This window comes from Amblyomma americanum, chromosome 11 (genome assembly GCF_052857255.1).
Source record: "Amblyomma americanum isolate KBUSLIRL-KWMA chromosome 11, ASM5285725v1, whole genome shotgun sequence".
NCBI classification, from domain to species: Eukaryota; Metazoa; Arthropoda; class Arachnida; order Ixodida; family Ixodidae; genus Amblyomma; species Amblyomma americanum.
In genome coordinates, this window is record NC_135507.1 from 110,610,598 (window position 1) to 110,626,017 (window position 15,420).

Sequence of the window (15,420 nt, forward strand, 5' to 3'; positions counted from 1 at the left end):
GCGTGAAATTATTGAGGCAGAGATCATAGATAGTTTAGGGGAAAACTGCGCGTCCAAGCCGTCCATTGCTTTATCTCCCAAGGAGTTACAATACTTGTGTCGTCACTGATTGATTCGTTTGCGGACTCCGCATGTGTGGTGACCCGCCACAGTTAGCCTTTACATGCTGCTTCGCGGTTCACAATAAATTGTTGAAAGTTAGTGCTCGTGTGTCTCTTTCACTGTTCTCGTCTGGTTTTGTGCTTCAAGTTTATGTCATGTCTCCCCAACACGCCCAAAGAAGCATAACGGGCTTGCACAAAACAGCGTGGCAATGACCCGAGAGGATGTCTCTCTTGCTTGATGTCTGTCATTGAGCATGCTCCATCAAGCGTTTGCTAACGCACCTGCCAGTCTGGCCAATGTACATGGCACCGCAACAGAAGGGGACCTGGTATACCACCCCTACCTCGCAAGGTATAGATGGCGACACATGACGCACTTGACAAGCATCCCTCTTGATCTTGCCGTAGTGCCTCTGAGGCTGAAAAAAGTTGCGGGCAGATATGACGTTGATGTCGTCTTTTCTGCACCTAAAAAACTTAGCACAATGTGCAAACAGGCTCTCAGCGCAACACGAACGGGACACAAGACGAAGGACTAGCACAAACAGGCGCTGACTATCAACTGCGGTGCCATGTACATTGGCCAGACTGGCAGGTGCGTTAACAAACGCTTGATGGAGCATGAAAACACCAGGAAAAATGACCCCCTGTCTCACACAGGCTCCCATAGCAGGCAATGCCAATGCAGGCATGAAAAGGATCATGCAGAAAGGAGGAGAGCTAAAGGGGACCCCCTTTCCCAGGCGTCTTTCCAGTGCAAAAAGTGCCAATGTGTTCCCGATTACAAGAACACGCGCATCCTGTTCCGACATAACAATAAATTAACACGCAAAGTACTGGAAGCTTTTTATATTTACCACAATGGCGCAAAATGTATCAGCAGCCCTTCCATAAAGTTATCCGAGAGGGAATTGAGCTATCTGACCTCCCACGTGCCTTCCAGATAACTTTTGTTGATTGATAAGTAGTTCACTGTTTGTATTTATACGCTTTTCGTTCTTCAATAAAAAACCAGCTGATAGTCAGCGCCTGTTTGTGCTAGTCCTTCGTCTTGTGTCCCGTTCGTGTTGCGCTGAGAGCGAAAATGAACTCCTTTCACTTTGTCCCGTCCTTAGCGCTTTTAATTTTTTCTTGTTATTCATTACAGATTACTGGTAGACAAAAAAAAAAAAAAGACTTGGGGCCTTCTTCACCACATTCTTAAATAAGAAAATAAGTCGCCTCCAAATATTCCAAAGGACCACCCAAATTTTCCAGGTAGGCCCACCTGTGAAAATAAGTTATGGTGGGTTAAGGTGGGAGGTTGGTATAATCCCTGGTTGGTATAATCCTGCAGGATAATCCAATGGAAGGTACTGGAACATTCTAGTCCTCAAATTTTCAAATGTGGCGGGGCTGATGACATCTCAACTTTCTCAGTCCATCAGGGAATTTTGTTATGGAGAAACTGGGTGGTTTGTGCAAGACGGCAGCCCAAGAGCTATTGCAGTGAGAAAATATTTCTGCTACAAAAGAAGCCACGCAGCAAACATCTGCATTGCTGGGAGTGTGAGGCAGTAGTTTCTAAAATGAGGCTGCTGTTCCATTGAGCTGACTTCAGGGGTAGGCCCGTGTCCTAGAAAATAAATTTTTGTTAATGAAGTCACGATTATGCAATCTTAAGGGAACATATTTTGTGTGCTGATTATAAATATATCATTAAGTTGATGTAAAACAAATCCTTGCATACTTATGCAGTTGGTTATATAATTTTTGGGGGAGAGCTTTGTGGGGGCGTCTGCAGTGCAATCTGAGACAGGACCACTCTGCTAGCCCGGCCCACAGCTGCAACTGCGAAGAATAACACGCCGAGTAGTAGCGAGCAGCCAAAGGTCCTTATTGGGGAGCTCCTCAACTGGTGTACTCCTCGGTACAGCACGCGGGCGAGCACCGCAAAGGGAGTGGCGTCACCTTGACAGCTGCGGCTCCCAGCGTCGTCCGCCCATCTCTCCCTGCCTAACTCCTGCCGGAGGAAGACAAGAGGTTGGGGAGAGCCTCCCCCACATTCTCCGGAGGGTAGATGAGAGTGGGGAGAGTTGCAGCCGCCACAAGAGAGCAATAAGTTCCCACAGCTTTTTTAGGAAATTTTGCTGAGCGTCCATGTCACTGGTTTGTCAAGGAATGCAGTAAGGGCAAAAGTGTCATCCTGCATATCATAGAGTTTGATTGGTGCTGTGTTGCAGTCACCACTTCAGAAACTGGCAGAAAAGTTTGTGTTCCTTGTTTCTGTTCTATGAGAGGCACAGTGATAATTTTTACTACGATTGCATTTCTTTGTGCCAACCGAAGTTGTATGATAGGCCAAAGGATGATTTTACCCTAATCACATTCATTGATGGCAAGAAAAACCAATAGTGTGCATTTTAACAAGTTCCCTGCATCAGAATTTCTCAAAAACTCTCGATAAAAAACTTGCATTAACCTACTAAGGGGGGATGCGGCTCTTTGTGGCTGAAAATTATTCAAGAAATCGGGTTTTTGTGGTGCTGAGATCTTTCTTCAGCTATCTATGAATTTTGTTTTTAGAAGCACCATCTAGTTCATGTGTTATACCGTTCCAAAGACGTAATCCGTGCGCTCCACAAGCTCTCCGGCGTTGAGAAAGGTGCGGCGAGAGAAGACCAAAACAAAGACGATGCTGATAGATTTTTTTCGATGATGGAGGTGTCATACACCACGAGTTAGTCCCACAAGGGCAGACGGTGAATCAGGAGTTTTATATCGGGGTGCTCCAACACATACATGATGCACTGCGACGCCGTCGGCCCGACTTTGGGTCATCTGGACAATGGAGCCTTCTCCACGATAACGCAAGGCTGCACACTGCTCTCAGCGTGACAAAAATTCTCGCCAAGCACAGCATTACTGTACTTCCCCATCTGCCATACTGGCCTGACCTCTCCCCATGCGATTTTTTTCCTGTTTCCTCGTGGGAAGAGAGCGCTAAATGGTCGCTGGATGGGGAGCCTGGAGGCCATTCAAGGCGCCATGACAGAGGAGCTGACAGCCCTGCCAAAAGAAGCGTTTTCCAACTATTTCCAAGACCTCAACAAGCGTTGCAAGCTGTGTATAGACTGCAAGGGAGACCATTTCGAAGGGGTGCTGCACAGGTCATTTTAATGTTAAATGCATTTTTTTTTTAATGGACTCGGTCTCGGAACTTTACGGACAAAGGTTGTGTATACCTCGCTCCTTTCATTAAAGTGGTCAGTCAGCCATGTGTCTCCCTCTCATATGGTCACAGTTCAGGCTATTCTCTGATACTTAGTCTGCGTTGTTTCCTTTTCTACCCGAATGTGCATATTATGTAAGTGCATATTTTTCTTTACTGCCAATTGTTGCTCTGTACCTTTTGCATCGTTTATCAGCGATCACTGTTTCTATTGTGATAATTTTTGTTCATTCTTTTGAAAGTGTTTTTTTTTCTCCATTCGGCCACCTTGTTCAATGTATAATTCCAGGTGTAGACCTCATCAGTAGGCTTGCTTCGTCTTAGAAGTACTTGCAACTGGGCTTGTTGGTGCGTATTGGTGAAAGACATGAGAGCGCAAAAATGGCAACACGGATGAGTAAGGGAGCAGCGCTCGTCCTGTTCCCTTACTCGTCCGTGTTGCCATTTTTGCACTCTCATGTCTTTCACAAATTGCTTCGTCTTCCTCCTTTAGCCTCACCTCGAGGGCATTTAGTATTTTATGGCTGAATAAACTACTACTACTACTACTACTACTACTACTATATGTCGGTTGGCACCAGTTTTTATGTATTTCGACGTTGGAAGCCATGATCAGTGAACGCAATGGCGATTGAATGTCGGCAAAAGTGGTGTACAGAAAACCGATATGAATCTCACCTGCCAGGCAATAACTGGACATTTTTAGCGTAGCCGACCGATTTTTTGGACTCCAATAATTTGGACTTGCACGAAATTTTGTATATTGTTGAGGAACCGTCACGATTTAATAGGAACATGTACTGACATTTTGATGGCAGATATTTCGGACTCTGTGGAGTCCAGTATATCAATGTTTTGTACTAAAGTGGTCGCCAACAATACTATGAGGTAGTTTTTTCAACTGAAAATGCGTTCTTTTCATTCTGATAAAGACATGAGCGAGCATCGCTGTCGCAAGTAACCGGTTCTCCGCCGCTGTGAAAGGTGCCACCTTGGATTTTAACCGAGTCAGTCGGGCGGGCTTGGCTATTTGTTTCTCATGGCTGCCATTTGAGATAATGGCGTGCTCATCGTTGCAATCGAGTGGCCCACAAAGCGTGTGATCGCATTGAAAATGACAGCTGGAGCATCCGTCATGCCTTGGACGGCACAACCCACGGTGTTGGGGATGCGAGAGGAGATGGTCGTGCATTCGGAGGCGCCTGCTTTTGCTTGTGTTTTTCGGTGGTTTACCTGTCTCGATCTTTGCCAGCATCATTGAGGCTGTTCTTGCTCTGTGCAGCGCGTGCATTCATTTGCAGCATGCCCTGCGGCCACATTGCACTTTCTGGTATCGTGATGCGAGGTTGTGTGGACATGACAAAAGCATGACTGTGGCTGTGGCTCCGATAAAGTCCAATATTATTTATTACTTGCAAGCGGAACGTGGGGAGCAGCCAAGTCCTCACTTTTAAAGCCAGTTTTCTGCAGAAAGATAATTTTCTTGAAGTTAATAGATTTTTCGGACTTCTCAATTATTTTTCTATAGTGTATGGCAGGCGATATGCCAAGTGTTGCAGAGCATATCCCTCGAGAAAAGTACCTAACAGCTGCATTTTTCCAGTAATCACCGTTGCGGCTGAAATGCGGAGGCTAACTGAAATTGAGGACAATGCAGCAAGCTGTGGAAAGGAAAATGATAGGCGTAACACTGAGAGACTGGAAGAGAGTGACTTTAGTCAAAGTCAAGAAGAAATGTGGTTATGACTTTGACAGAGGAACCTTTTGCATGCTCTGTGGAAGAGGGCCCACTCATATCCTGCGAAATTGATAAATGCCATGCTGATGTATATTGACACCAAGGGGTCACTTGTGCACTGAAGGCAGAGCATCGAGCCACCGTCAGATGCATCTTCCTGGCATTCCCCTCTGGTGTGTGACGATCAAGCCAGGGCTGCTGAGAGCTGTGCGACAGTGTAAAGTAAAGGCAGATGCCGTAGAGTGCAGCATTCTTTCTCTTGCCAAAGCAAACGGTATCAAGGTGCACCGCAGCCACTTCTGCAAGGTGGAGGAGACAATATGGGAAGCCCCGTAACTGTGTCCGGTGCAATCCGTGCTATGATGGAACGGAGAGAAAAAGGTCTGCAGCTGAAATTAATTGGCTGGAAATGCAACACTCTCTCCCCTTCTGCATCTCTGTCAGGGTTCAGTGATGGCGACAAAGACTACAGTGTCTCTAAAACGCCGCAAAATTAAGTAGTGATTTTTCTGCTAGCCACTCTGAGACAGATGGAGAGGCAAAAATGTTTAATGTAATTTTTTCAGCTGTGCACGAGTGTCGGCACAAGGAGCTTTCTCTGGGGAGAGTGGGTGTGCCTTGAGGTCTTTCCCAGTTTAGGGGCAGCCCATCGGGATGAGGCACTGGGTTCCTCATCCTCATAGCTCATGGTCTGGGCCGTGTTCTAGTTCAGAGTGGAAGTTACATTTCTCCTGCCAGGGCCTGCATCCCTGACGGCCTATGGAAGAAGTTCCCAGCCAACAACCTGCAGCTGATGGTCCAGTCTGGGGCCAAGGGAGGCATGGTGAGTGGTTTCTTCCTTCCCTGGTTGTTGCGTGCGTGCAGCTCACTGTTCTGGTTTCTTCAGGTTCCCGAACACAGGCAGGGGGAACAAGACAATAACCTGCAAAATTATTGGCCAACCTAATACTAGAGCAGAGAACTCCTCGATTGTGGAATAACCCGCAAAAATGTGTCATTTGGTGAAATGTGGCATCATTGTGAGGAGGCTGCGCACCTGTGAATACAGTGGAAGAGCAGATGTGGTTGGAAGTGAGCATTGGCTTGAAAGCAGCTTCTGGAGTTAGACCATTCCCCCTTCTTTCTTCTTTCACTTGGCTGGCGGATTTCTTTGCCAGCTGCGCAACCAGTCAGGGTGGGGCAGAAGAAAAGATCCGAAACGGCGCACAGCTGGGCTGGTTCATACAGCTCGGCCAGTGACAGTGGTGATCGTGCCAAACTTGGAAGAGCAAAGCAAAACTAACAATCGACTGCACCACTTGATCATCGTTACACCTGCTGTTGTGCACATAGTAGAAATGTGCAGTTGACACTGCACCATCCATTTTGGCCTTGAGGAAAATCACTTGCAGTGCAAGGCGCAGCCCACTGTTCCTGTGAATTTTCTGGTGTGGGTCCAGCGACCTGTGTGGGCGTTTATCGGCGGTCTGAATTATCTAGATCCCCAACCCAGTTCCATGGTCTGATGGTGCCACTGTGTCCGGCAGGTGAACTGCATGCAGATCTCATGCTTGCTGGGCCAGATTGAGCTGGAGGGCCGACGGGTGCCGTTGATGCTGAGCGGCCGCACGCTTCCCTCATTCCGGCTCTACGACACGTCACCCCGGGCGGGGGGCTTTGTGGACGGCCGCTTCCTGACGGGCATCCGGCCGCAGGAGTACTTCTTCCACTGCATGGCTGGCCGCGAGGGTCTAGTGGATACGGCCGTCAAGACAAGCCGCAGTGGCTACCTGCAGCGCTGCCTCATCAAGCACCTGGAGGGGCTCATGGTCTGCTATGACCAGACGGTCAGGGACAGCGACGGCAGTGTCATCCAGGTAGGCCACTCAAATTTACTGGAATCCTTTCTTGCAAGCAGTATGAAAACTTCGTTAGGGTAGAGGCTTTTGACGAAAAAAGGTTGTGCTTTTATTGATACTCATGGTTTTTATGGTGCTTAGAGAAGGAATCGATGCGGTATGGGGTCACTCTGCGTCCAGCCGGCCAGGAAGGCGAGCTTCCGTGCAAGCTACACGCAGGCGTTATTCAAGTACGCAACACGTTTCCCCAACCCGTGACGCAGAGTCGCAGCCACGGCAGGTCCGGACGAAATAGGCAACGGCAGGGCACGCTAGGAAATAGTTTATTATCCTAACGTGAGGTAAAGCACACTGCGGAAGAAAGTTCTATCCGTAAAAAAGATGTTCAGTAGCTCACCAAGTTGTTGACGTCGACCGGCGTTGGTGTTCGGGGGCCAGCGGGCAGCGAAAGGGGTCCGTGGGGCACTTAGGTAAGGTCCGGCAGCAAGAGTCCCTTCCCGCCGCGCGTTCCCCCCTTTTATCCCTTCGGGCATTGCCTCCCTGGCAGCAAATCGTTGCCGTCAAGCTTAGGCGTGCTACCCTCTCCGCAGAAGGCAGCGCGCTGCCGTGACGTCACGTCAGTGCTGGGGCGGAAATGAGCAGAGTCGCGGGGGTGCCTTCTCTCCACATTCCTGGTGGCCAGCGCGCCCGTGTAAGTCACGGTCGCCGCTGGCACGGGGGACGAAGAGGGGATACCAGGGTATCCCACATCCTCCCCTCCTTAAGAAGCCTCCCGAACACAGAAACAGGGGCAGCATTACTTGATCTTCTCCGCCATCCTGGGATCGAGGTTCGAAATTCTTCAGCTCCCGCAGGTGCATCGGTTGACGGCCGCGCCACGCCCCCGCCGATCAGCTGCTTCTCTCCGAAGGCTTGGCCTCCCGCACGATGACGCTTGGCATCTTGCTCCCTGTCACGGTCTTCCGAGTGCGCGCGGCTGCGCCGTTCCGGGGAATTCGGTCGACCGCCTCCATCGGCTGCGATGGCTTGGAGGCCAGGTACATGGCTGCGCCCCTGAGGTACTGGGTCATGTGGCTTCAGGGGCCAGGGCTGCGGCGTTTTATGGTTGAGGCCGCGGTTGGGTTGCCCTGGCATACCTGGTCAGCAGGCGAGGACCCAGGGTTGCGGTGGTAATGGGGCCCCGCAGGCGGTGGCGCACAGTCGGCGTGTGGGCAGCTCCGATGCGATGTGACAGCAGGGGTGGCCAGGGTGGCGACTGCAGGTCGCGGGCGGGGTGTAGCGTCGAGCCTTGGGCGCGGCGCGTGGCCGAAGCTGGATGGTGGCTGGTAGTTGGTAGTGGAACGGTGTCGTTCTGATGTGCCCTGCTTCTTTTCCATCTGCGCTGAAAAAGGTCAACACAGATGCAGCCAACTCCCGCAGCGCGTGCTGTGTGGCTGTTCGACCCTCACGATAGTCATGCGGGTTAATGCAAGTCAGTCTTGCGTGACACTGATCGGCATGAGCGGCCCGTATGTTCATGCATCTAACAAGACTGCCTGTCGGCTCAGGCCCTCGCTCTAGGCTGCGCAGGCAGACTCTGTTTCTGCTTAGGGCGCAAGCTATAGCGGGACGCGGGGTTCGCCGGCTGATCGCAGCGCTCGTTATCCGACTGTGGCGCGGGTCGGGCTGCGTCCTCTACCCACTCATCTCGCTGCACGTAGCTTTTCAGGTCGTATACGTGCACCGGTCCGCCTCTCGGTTTCGACCGCAAGTCCTCGAGCCTGTAAACGAGCGAGGAAAGTTTCTCTCGCACGCGGAACGGCCCGATCCATTTTGGCGCCAACGAGGCCGCAAACTGTTTGCTAGCGTCGCTGAGAACTTGCTGGCGTCGAAGCACCAGATCGCCCACTTCGTAGTGAACATCCCGGTGAAAGCGGTCGTACCACGCTTTCTGCTGCGCCCTAGCGGTGTTCAGGTTGCGGCGAGCCTTGCGTAAGGCCTCCGTCATCTTAGCGCGCAGCTGTGTCACGTACTCAGCTCGTGCTGACGAAGCGACTGACGTCTTCCTGCTGTCCGATAGAATCCGGTCCATCGGATTTAGCAGCCTCTACCCAGATTGAGAGAAGACGGCGCATACCCAGTCGAGCGTTTAACGGTCGAACGCAAAGCAAACGCGATCTCCGGCAGATAGGAGTCGCAATCTTTGTGCCTCTCAGAGTACGCGACAAGCAAGTGCTTAACGTTGCGATTGACTCGTTCCGTGGGGTTCGACTGAGCATGATAGGTGGTTGTTTTCTTGTGCTTAATGCCGAGTGCAGCGCACGAATCAACAAACACCTTCGCAGTGAAGTAGGACGCGTTGTCCGTTATCAGCTGCTCTGGGAAACCGAACCTGGTGAATACGTCCATCAGCTTCTCCATGATCACTCGTGCCGTCAGCTTTCTAAGGGGGAAAAGTTCAACCCACTTGCTGAAGTGATCCGTGACCACCAGCAGGAACTTGTTCCTACTCGGTGTCACAGGATACGGTCCCATGATGTCACACGCCGCGATTTGCCAGGGAGTCTGGCTGTTAATCGTGTGCATGAGGCCGGGTGGTCGTCCGCCTCGGGGCTTCACACTTTGGCACACGTGGCACGAGCGGGCGTAGCGTATTACGTCCCTTTTCATGCCAAACCAGGTAGCAAAGCGACACAACTTAGTGTAAGTCTTGGGGCCGCTTGCATGCTCAGCGATGCACGAGTCGTGAAAGTAGCGTAACAGTGCTGCTCTTAATACTCGCGGTATCACCACCTTGAACACCTCGTTTGTGTCGTTCTCGGAGGGGATATACCTCAGCAGGACGCCGTCGGAATCCAGCAGATACGAATCCATCGCGCTCACAGCACTACCAGCTGTTTCCGAGCGCTCCGCACCGACAGCAAAACCAGCTGTCTCCGTGTGCGCGGCGGCCCTGCCGCCCGGCTCCCGGAGCCCGTCGAGCACCTTTCGACAAAACGGATCCTTCTGCTGAGCTTCGAGCAGCTCCTTTCTGCTGAACACGATCCCCACGGAACTCGCGTAGTCCACGTGGTTCACGTTCTCGCCCTGGATCATCGGTTGGTCCGCGTTCCTTACATGGGCTACGGCTAGGGCCTGTCCCTCACTCTCTCCGGCTGTCGGACGGTCGGTCGCGTGACCTTCCTCGCACTGGACAGGCGCTCGCGAGAGTGCGTCAGCCACAGCGTTGTTTTTCCCTTTGCGGTAGCGCACGGTGAAGTCGTAACGCTGCAGCAACAGGGACCAACGCGCTAGGCGGCCGCTCGGCTCGCTGAGTCGTCTCGGCAAGGTGAGCGCCATGTGATCCATCTCGATCACGAAGGCCACCCCATCGACGTAGTAGTCGAACTTACGCAGAGCAAAAACTATCGCGAGACATTCCTTCTCTGTCACCGAGTAGTTTCTCTCTGCCGGCGTCAACGAACTGCTCGCGAAAGCTACCGGACGGAGAACGCCTTCATGCTCCTGAAGCAGCACTGCTCCTAAACCCAGGTCGCTTGCATCAGTTTGAATCGCAAACTCCCTATTTAGGTCGGGTAGCTGCAACCCAGCCGTGTCAGCGAGCACTTTGGTGAGGTTGCGCAGTGCATCCTCTTGCTCGTGACCCCAACTCCAGCGCTCGCCTTTCTTCAAAAGCTTTGTCAAAGGTGCCTGCAGCGCTGCGCAATCTGGGGTGAACTGGTGATAAATGTTCGCCATTCCCAGGAAGCGCCTGAGACCGGCTATATCTGTGGGCGACGGAAACCTAAGCAAAGCCTCAAGCTTATCGTCGCACGGCAGAATGCGGCCTCTGTCGATCGTGAACCCCAACAGTGTTATTCGGGTCGCGGCGATCTGTGCCTTCTTCGAGTTCAAAGTGATTCCCGCGGACCTCAGCCTCTCTAGGACGTCCCTCAAGTGGCGCAGGTGTTCCTCGAACGTTTTCGAGTACACCACAATGTCGTCTAGGTACGCGAGCGCATGTTGCCACTTCGCATCTCCCAGAACACGGTCCATTAGGCGCTGATAAGTAGCGGGTGCTCCTACCAAACCAAAAGACATTCTCTTGAACTGGAAAAGACCTCTGTGACAAGTGAAAGCAGTTTTCTCCTTGTCCCGCTCATTCATTTCAACCTGAAAGAATCCGCGGCTAGCATCGAGCGTTGTGAAGTACTTCGCCCCACCTAGGTTGGACACTAGGGAAGAAATGGTTGGTAGAGGGTAGGCGTCTTTCCTCGTAACCTCATTCAGCTTGCGGTAGTCGACGCAATGTCGATATGTATCGTCTTTCTTTAGAACCAAGACTACCGGGAAGCCCCAAGGGCTGTTAGACCTCTCAACAACGCCAGTATCGATAAGTTCGTCAAAGGCGCTGTCCAGTGCTTTTCTCTTGGCCAAGCTAATTGATCTAGGATTGCACTTCCAAGGCAGTGCGTCACCCGTATCTATTCGGTGCCTGACTAGGGTAGTGAGGCCCGGGCGGTCAGTGAATGTCGCGTTGTACTCGTAGAGGAGCGATGACAACCGTGCCTTCTCCCTCTCCGTCACGCTGTTCACTTCCGACAACAAGGGGTGCGCTGACCCTCCAAGCGCGGCAGAGCAGCTTTCTACTGCGGCAACCTTCTCCCTGCCCTCTCTCTCAGCGGCGATGGTCCGCTCGCCTCCTGGATCTCGGGCTGGCGGGGTGGATTTGTCACGGTCTCCCCCCGCTCGCGCTGCGTTCGGAGTCTGAATGGTCGTCGCACGCGGGCGCTTTCGCGAAAGGCTTCAAGTCGTCTGACGTGCGCTCCCTGTAGCCTCCGCTGCCAATGTCTATCACAATACCTGTCTTGGCTAGGAAGTCTCGTCCAAGAATTACAGGAACGGATAAACAGGGAAGATGAACGAGGCGTTCGCTGCTGCCTTGTAATGGTCTCTTGGGCCTCGTCAAGCTTTTGTGTAGCTTTTAGCCCAAGAGACCATCCAGTTGTCTTCTGGAAATAAAGATGTACTGTGTACTGTGTGTGTTATCGCCGCACGCATCTTTCCCAACGAACCACTATCCTAGCTGCACCGCTTGGTTGCGCTGTGCCGCTCGCGAGGCAAAAAGTGGTATCGCACTCTCTCAGCCGGATTTTGTTCTCGCGGAGATGGTTTAACACCTCGTCACCGAACAAAGAAGCGCTTGCTCCTGTATCTAGTAACGCGGTGAATCTCTTTTGAGCTATCGTTAGCTCAATGAACGGCGCTGACAGGTCAACAGAACTTCCTACGCGACATGCCAAAGGCGCTAGCAAACCAGGGTTTTCTGTGTACGCCGCGCGGGATCGAAGGTCGATCACCGGCGGCTTTGGCCGTTTCCCGACCGTGTTTGGTCACGGGCGGGAGGGCGGCCACACTCGCGGGCGAAGTGCCCCGGCTGGTCGCACCGGTAGCAACGGTTGCCCGGGCCCCGGCGGGCTAGGCGCTGGTCGCCCCGTTCCGGTCGGTCATCTCGAACTCGCGGCGCGGATGGTGGGGGCCGCGTGTCGGCCTCGCGATCTCGCCTCGGTTCGTTCCGCTCTGCGGCAGCGTGTGCTGTTCGCAACGCGTAGCTGAATAGGTCCAAAGCGCGGTCGGACAACTCCCAACCCCTTGGGACACGCTCGTCAGCAAACTGTGCTGACGCTTCAGCTCTAGGTGGACTGCGCGCTGAGCTGTCATTCCACGCGCAGCGCGGCTCAAGTGACAGCAATGTGGGTGGGGGCGGCCGATACGCTCGCGCAGAGAGGATGTCTCCCTGAATGCGCTTCGCCTCAGCTGCCAGCTCATCCAAATCTCTGAACCTGACTCCTCTCAGGTAAGCCGTGAAAGTCGGGTGCGCTTGTCTCGTGACACGCTCAACTTTCTCCGTGTTCGTGGCGCGAGGGTCAGCGAGGCGATAAAGTTCGTCCATCGCTCGGACGTACTCTAACAGAGACTCGTCGGGGTGTTGGGTTCGGAGCTCCAGCTCTCTCCTCAAGCGCCACTCATAGTTTGCGGGAAGGAATTCGTCGCGGAAGCTTGCGCAAAACTCCTCCATTGTCCTCGCTCGGTTGTCGGCTAGTCGGTACCAGCGGGCCGCTTGCTCCGTCAAAGAAACAGGCACAACACGCGCGAGCATTTGGCGTCTGCGATTCCTATCACTTGCTGATAACGCAGCAGATTGTCGAGGTACTCATTTGCTCCCGTAATATCGTGGTACCCCGTGTAGGTAGGCAAGTCTATCCTAACACGTGGTGACTGGGCCGGCGCTTGCAAATTGTTTTGCAAAATACCCGCTAGACTCTGCATAACCTGCATTGTGTTCTGCAAGAGCACCTCGGATGATTGCGGACTAACGCCCCCGGAGTTGGGCGCAGCCGCTGATGGCGTTGAATGATGAGGCCTAGGTGCCTCATTGTTCGCGCCGCGGAGCGGCGAGGCGCCCGATGTGGAGCCCCCCATGCCAGGCCTAAGTCCTACCAACGGGTCAGGGGATCTTACTTGGCTATTCCGCGTGGAACGCCCAAGGTTCACAAATTCAAACCCTTCCAACGGCGCGTCAAGTAGGGAGCCCTGGTTATGTGCCGCTGGCTCTGACAGCATAAACACAGACTGCAAGTCACTCCTGTCAGCTGCCATCCTTTGTTAGGGCGACGGTAGTCGTTCGCTCCAACAAAGGTCACTGCTCGATTGCCTAGTTCGCCCCACGTTCGGGCTACAAGATATGGGTCACTCTGCGTCCAGCTGGCCGGGAAGGCGATCTTCCGTGCAAGCTACACGCAGGCATTATTCAAGTACGCAACACGTTTCCCCAACCCGTGGCACAGAGTTGCAGCCACGGCAGGTCCGGACGAAATAGGCAACGGCAGGGCACGCTAGGAAATAGTTTATTATCCTAACGCGAGGTAAAGCACACTGCGGAAGAATGTTCTATCCGTAAAAAAGATGTTCAGTAGCTCACCAAGTCGTTGACATCGACCAGCGTTGGTGTTCGGGGGCCGGCGGGCAGCGAAAGGGGCCCGTGGGGCACTTAGGTAATGTCCGGCAGCGAGAGTCCCTTCCCGCCGCGCTTTCCCCCCTTTTATCCCTTCGGGCATTGCCTCCCTGGCAGCAAATCGTTGCCGTCAAGCTTAGGCGTGCTACCCTCTCCGCAGAAGGCAGCGCGCTGCCGTGACGTCACGTCAGTGCTGGGGCGGAAATGAGCAGAGTCGCGGGGGTGCCTTCTTTCCAAATTCCTGGTGGCCAGCGCGCCCGTATATGTCACGGTCGCCTCTGGCGCGGGGGACGAGGAGGGGATACCAGTGTATCCCACAGCGGAGATGTCGACCTTTGAAGAGGCATTCGTAATCACAGTGGGAAATGTGGTCTGTCCTCACATTGCATCATATGCAGACGCGGTGCAACACATCGAACCCCCACCCAGAACACTGCTCTTTGCACATGTACACAAGGAAGAATAGCTCACGTTCATAGCTCGAGGGTGACGGGCGTGAAGGTGGGAATCCTTTTTCTTTTTAAATTGCGTAGTGAGGTGGTACTACTAAAAATGTGAGAAAAAGGTTCATTTAGCCCTTTCAGTGTAATTGCAAATTTTGTCTATACAGTATTTCGATTTGATAAGAGTCTCTTAGGTACACAAGGTCTATACAGTAAAAGCTTGTTAATTGGAACTCAAAAGGGGACCGTAAAATTGTTCGAATTAAGCGAAGTTCGATTGGGCACTACAATGAGCGGTTATAGCACCCTACCGCGCGGGGCAGTCGCATCTAGACTCGTCATCGCGAGCTAGGCACTACTACACATTTGTGGCGGGCATATTCTGAGAATTAAATTCATCCGGTCCTAGTGGCAAATGAAACAAATTGATTGGCCAGTTATGCGCCAGAAACAAGTACTGGAATGCATTCACATGAGCAGCTAGCTTTAGTGCTGCATTACAGGATGCTATTTATGCTCCAAAACGTGCTTATTTGTGGGGAAGGGGTGTCAAAGTTAAAAGTAATCAGCTAAGTGCATTTGCTTGCGTTTCTTCTGCCGAGGTTCTATCAGCATCGTCTGCAGCTTGCCGCAAACTCCTGCGCAACATGAGAGTTCTCACTGACAGACAAGTGGTGTGCTGCAACATCGAGCACCAACACTACTTTATGTGCACTTGGCGATGGCACAGTCTCGGCGCCGTCGTCGGACTTATCACTGTCAGCTGTTCTCACTGCATGTGAGCCCTGCGACGTCTGCTGGGAGCATGCAGCCTCAATTATATCGGCGTCACTCAAGGGCTCCAACGTCTCCATGTTGCTGTCCACGTAGCCCGTGCTCGCGGCACCAACAAAAGCCGTCATCGCCCGAACCGCCACACTACGTTGTTTACACCACGTGATCGCGACCCAGCGACCGTGGCACAACAAAAACCTGGAATGGCTGAGGCCTAAGCATCAGCAGCACGGGCGAGTGCTCCGGCAGCGAAAGCCTGCTACAGCATACACCGGAACGCAGGCTCCGTGAGCCTCGTGCACCCAGCTTTTTTTTTCTTTTCCATTGTTTTACATCTCT

General features: G+C 52.7%; 1 protein-coding gene across 1 annotated transcript in view; it reads left to right on the top strand.

Moving 5' to 3' along the window:
- Polr1A (RNA polymerase I subunit RpI1) overlaps window positions 1–15,420 on the top strand; it is a 345,140-nt gene that overhangs the window by 192,634 nt on the left and 137,086 nt on the right. The window contains exons 17-18 of the mRNA XM_077642305.1: window positions 5,792–5,876; window positions 6,580–6,909. Of these exons, the coding sequence (XP_077498431.1) occupies window positions 5,792–5,876; window positions 6,580–6,909 (415 nt within the window). The remainder of the gene's footprint in view (window positions 1–5,791; window positions 5,877–6,579; window positions 6,910–15,420) is intronic.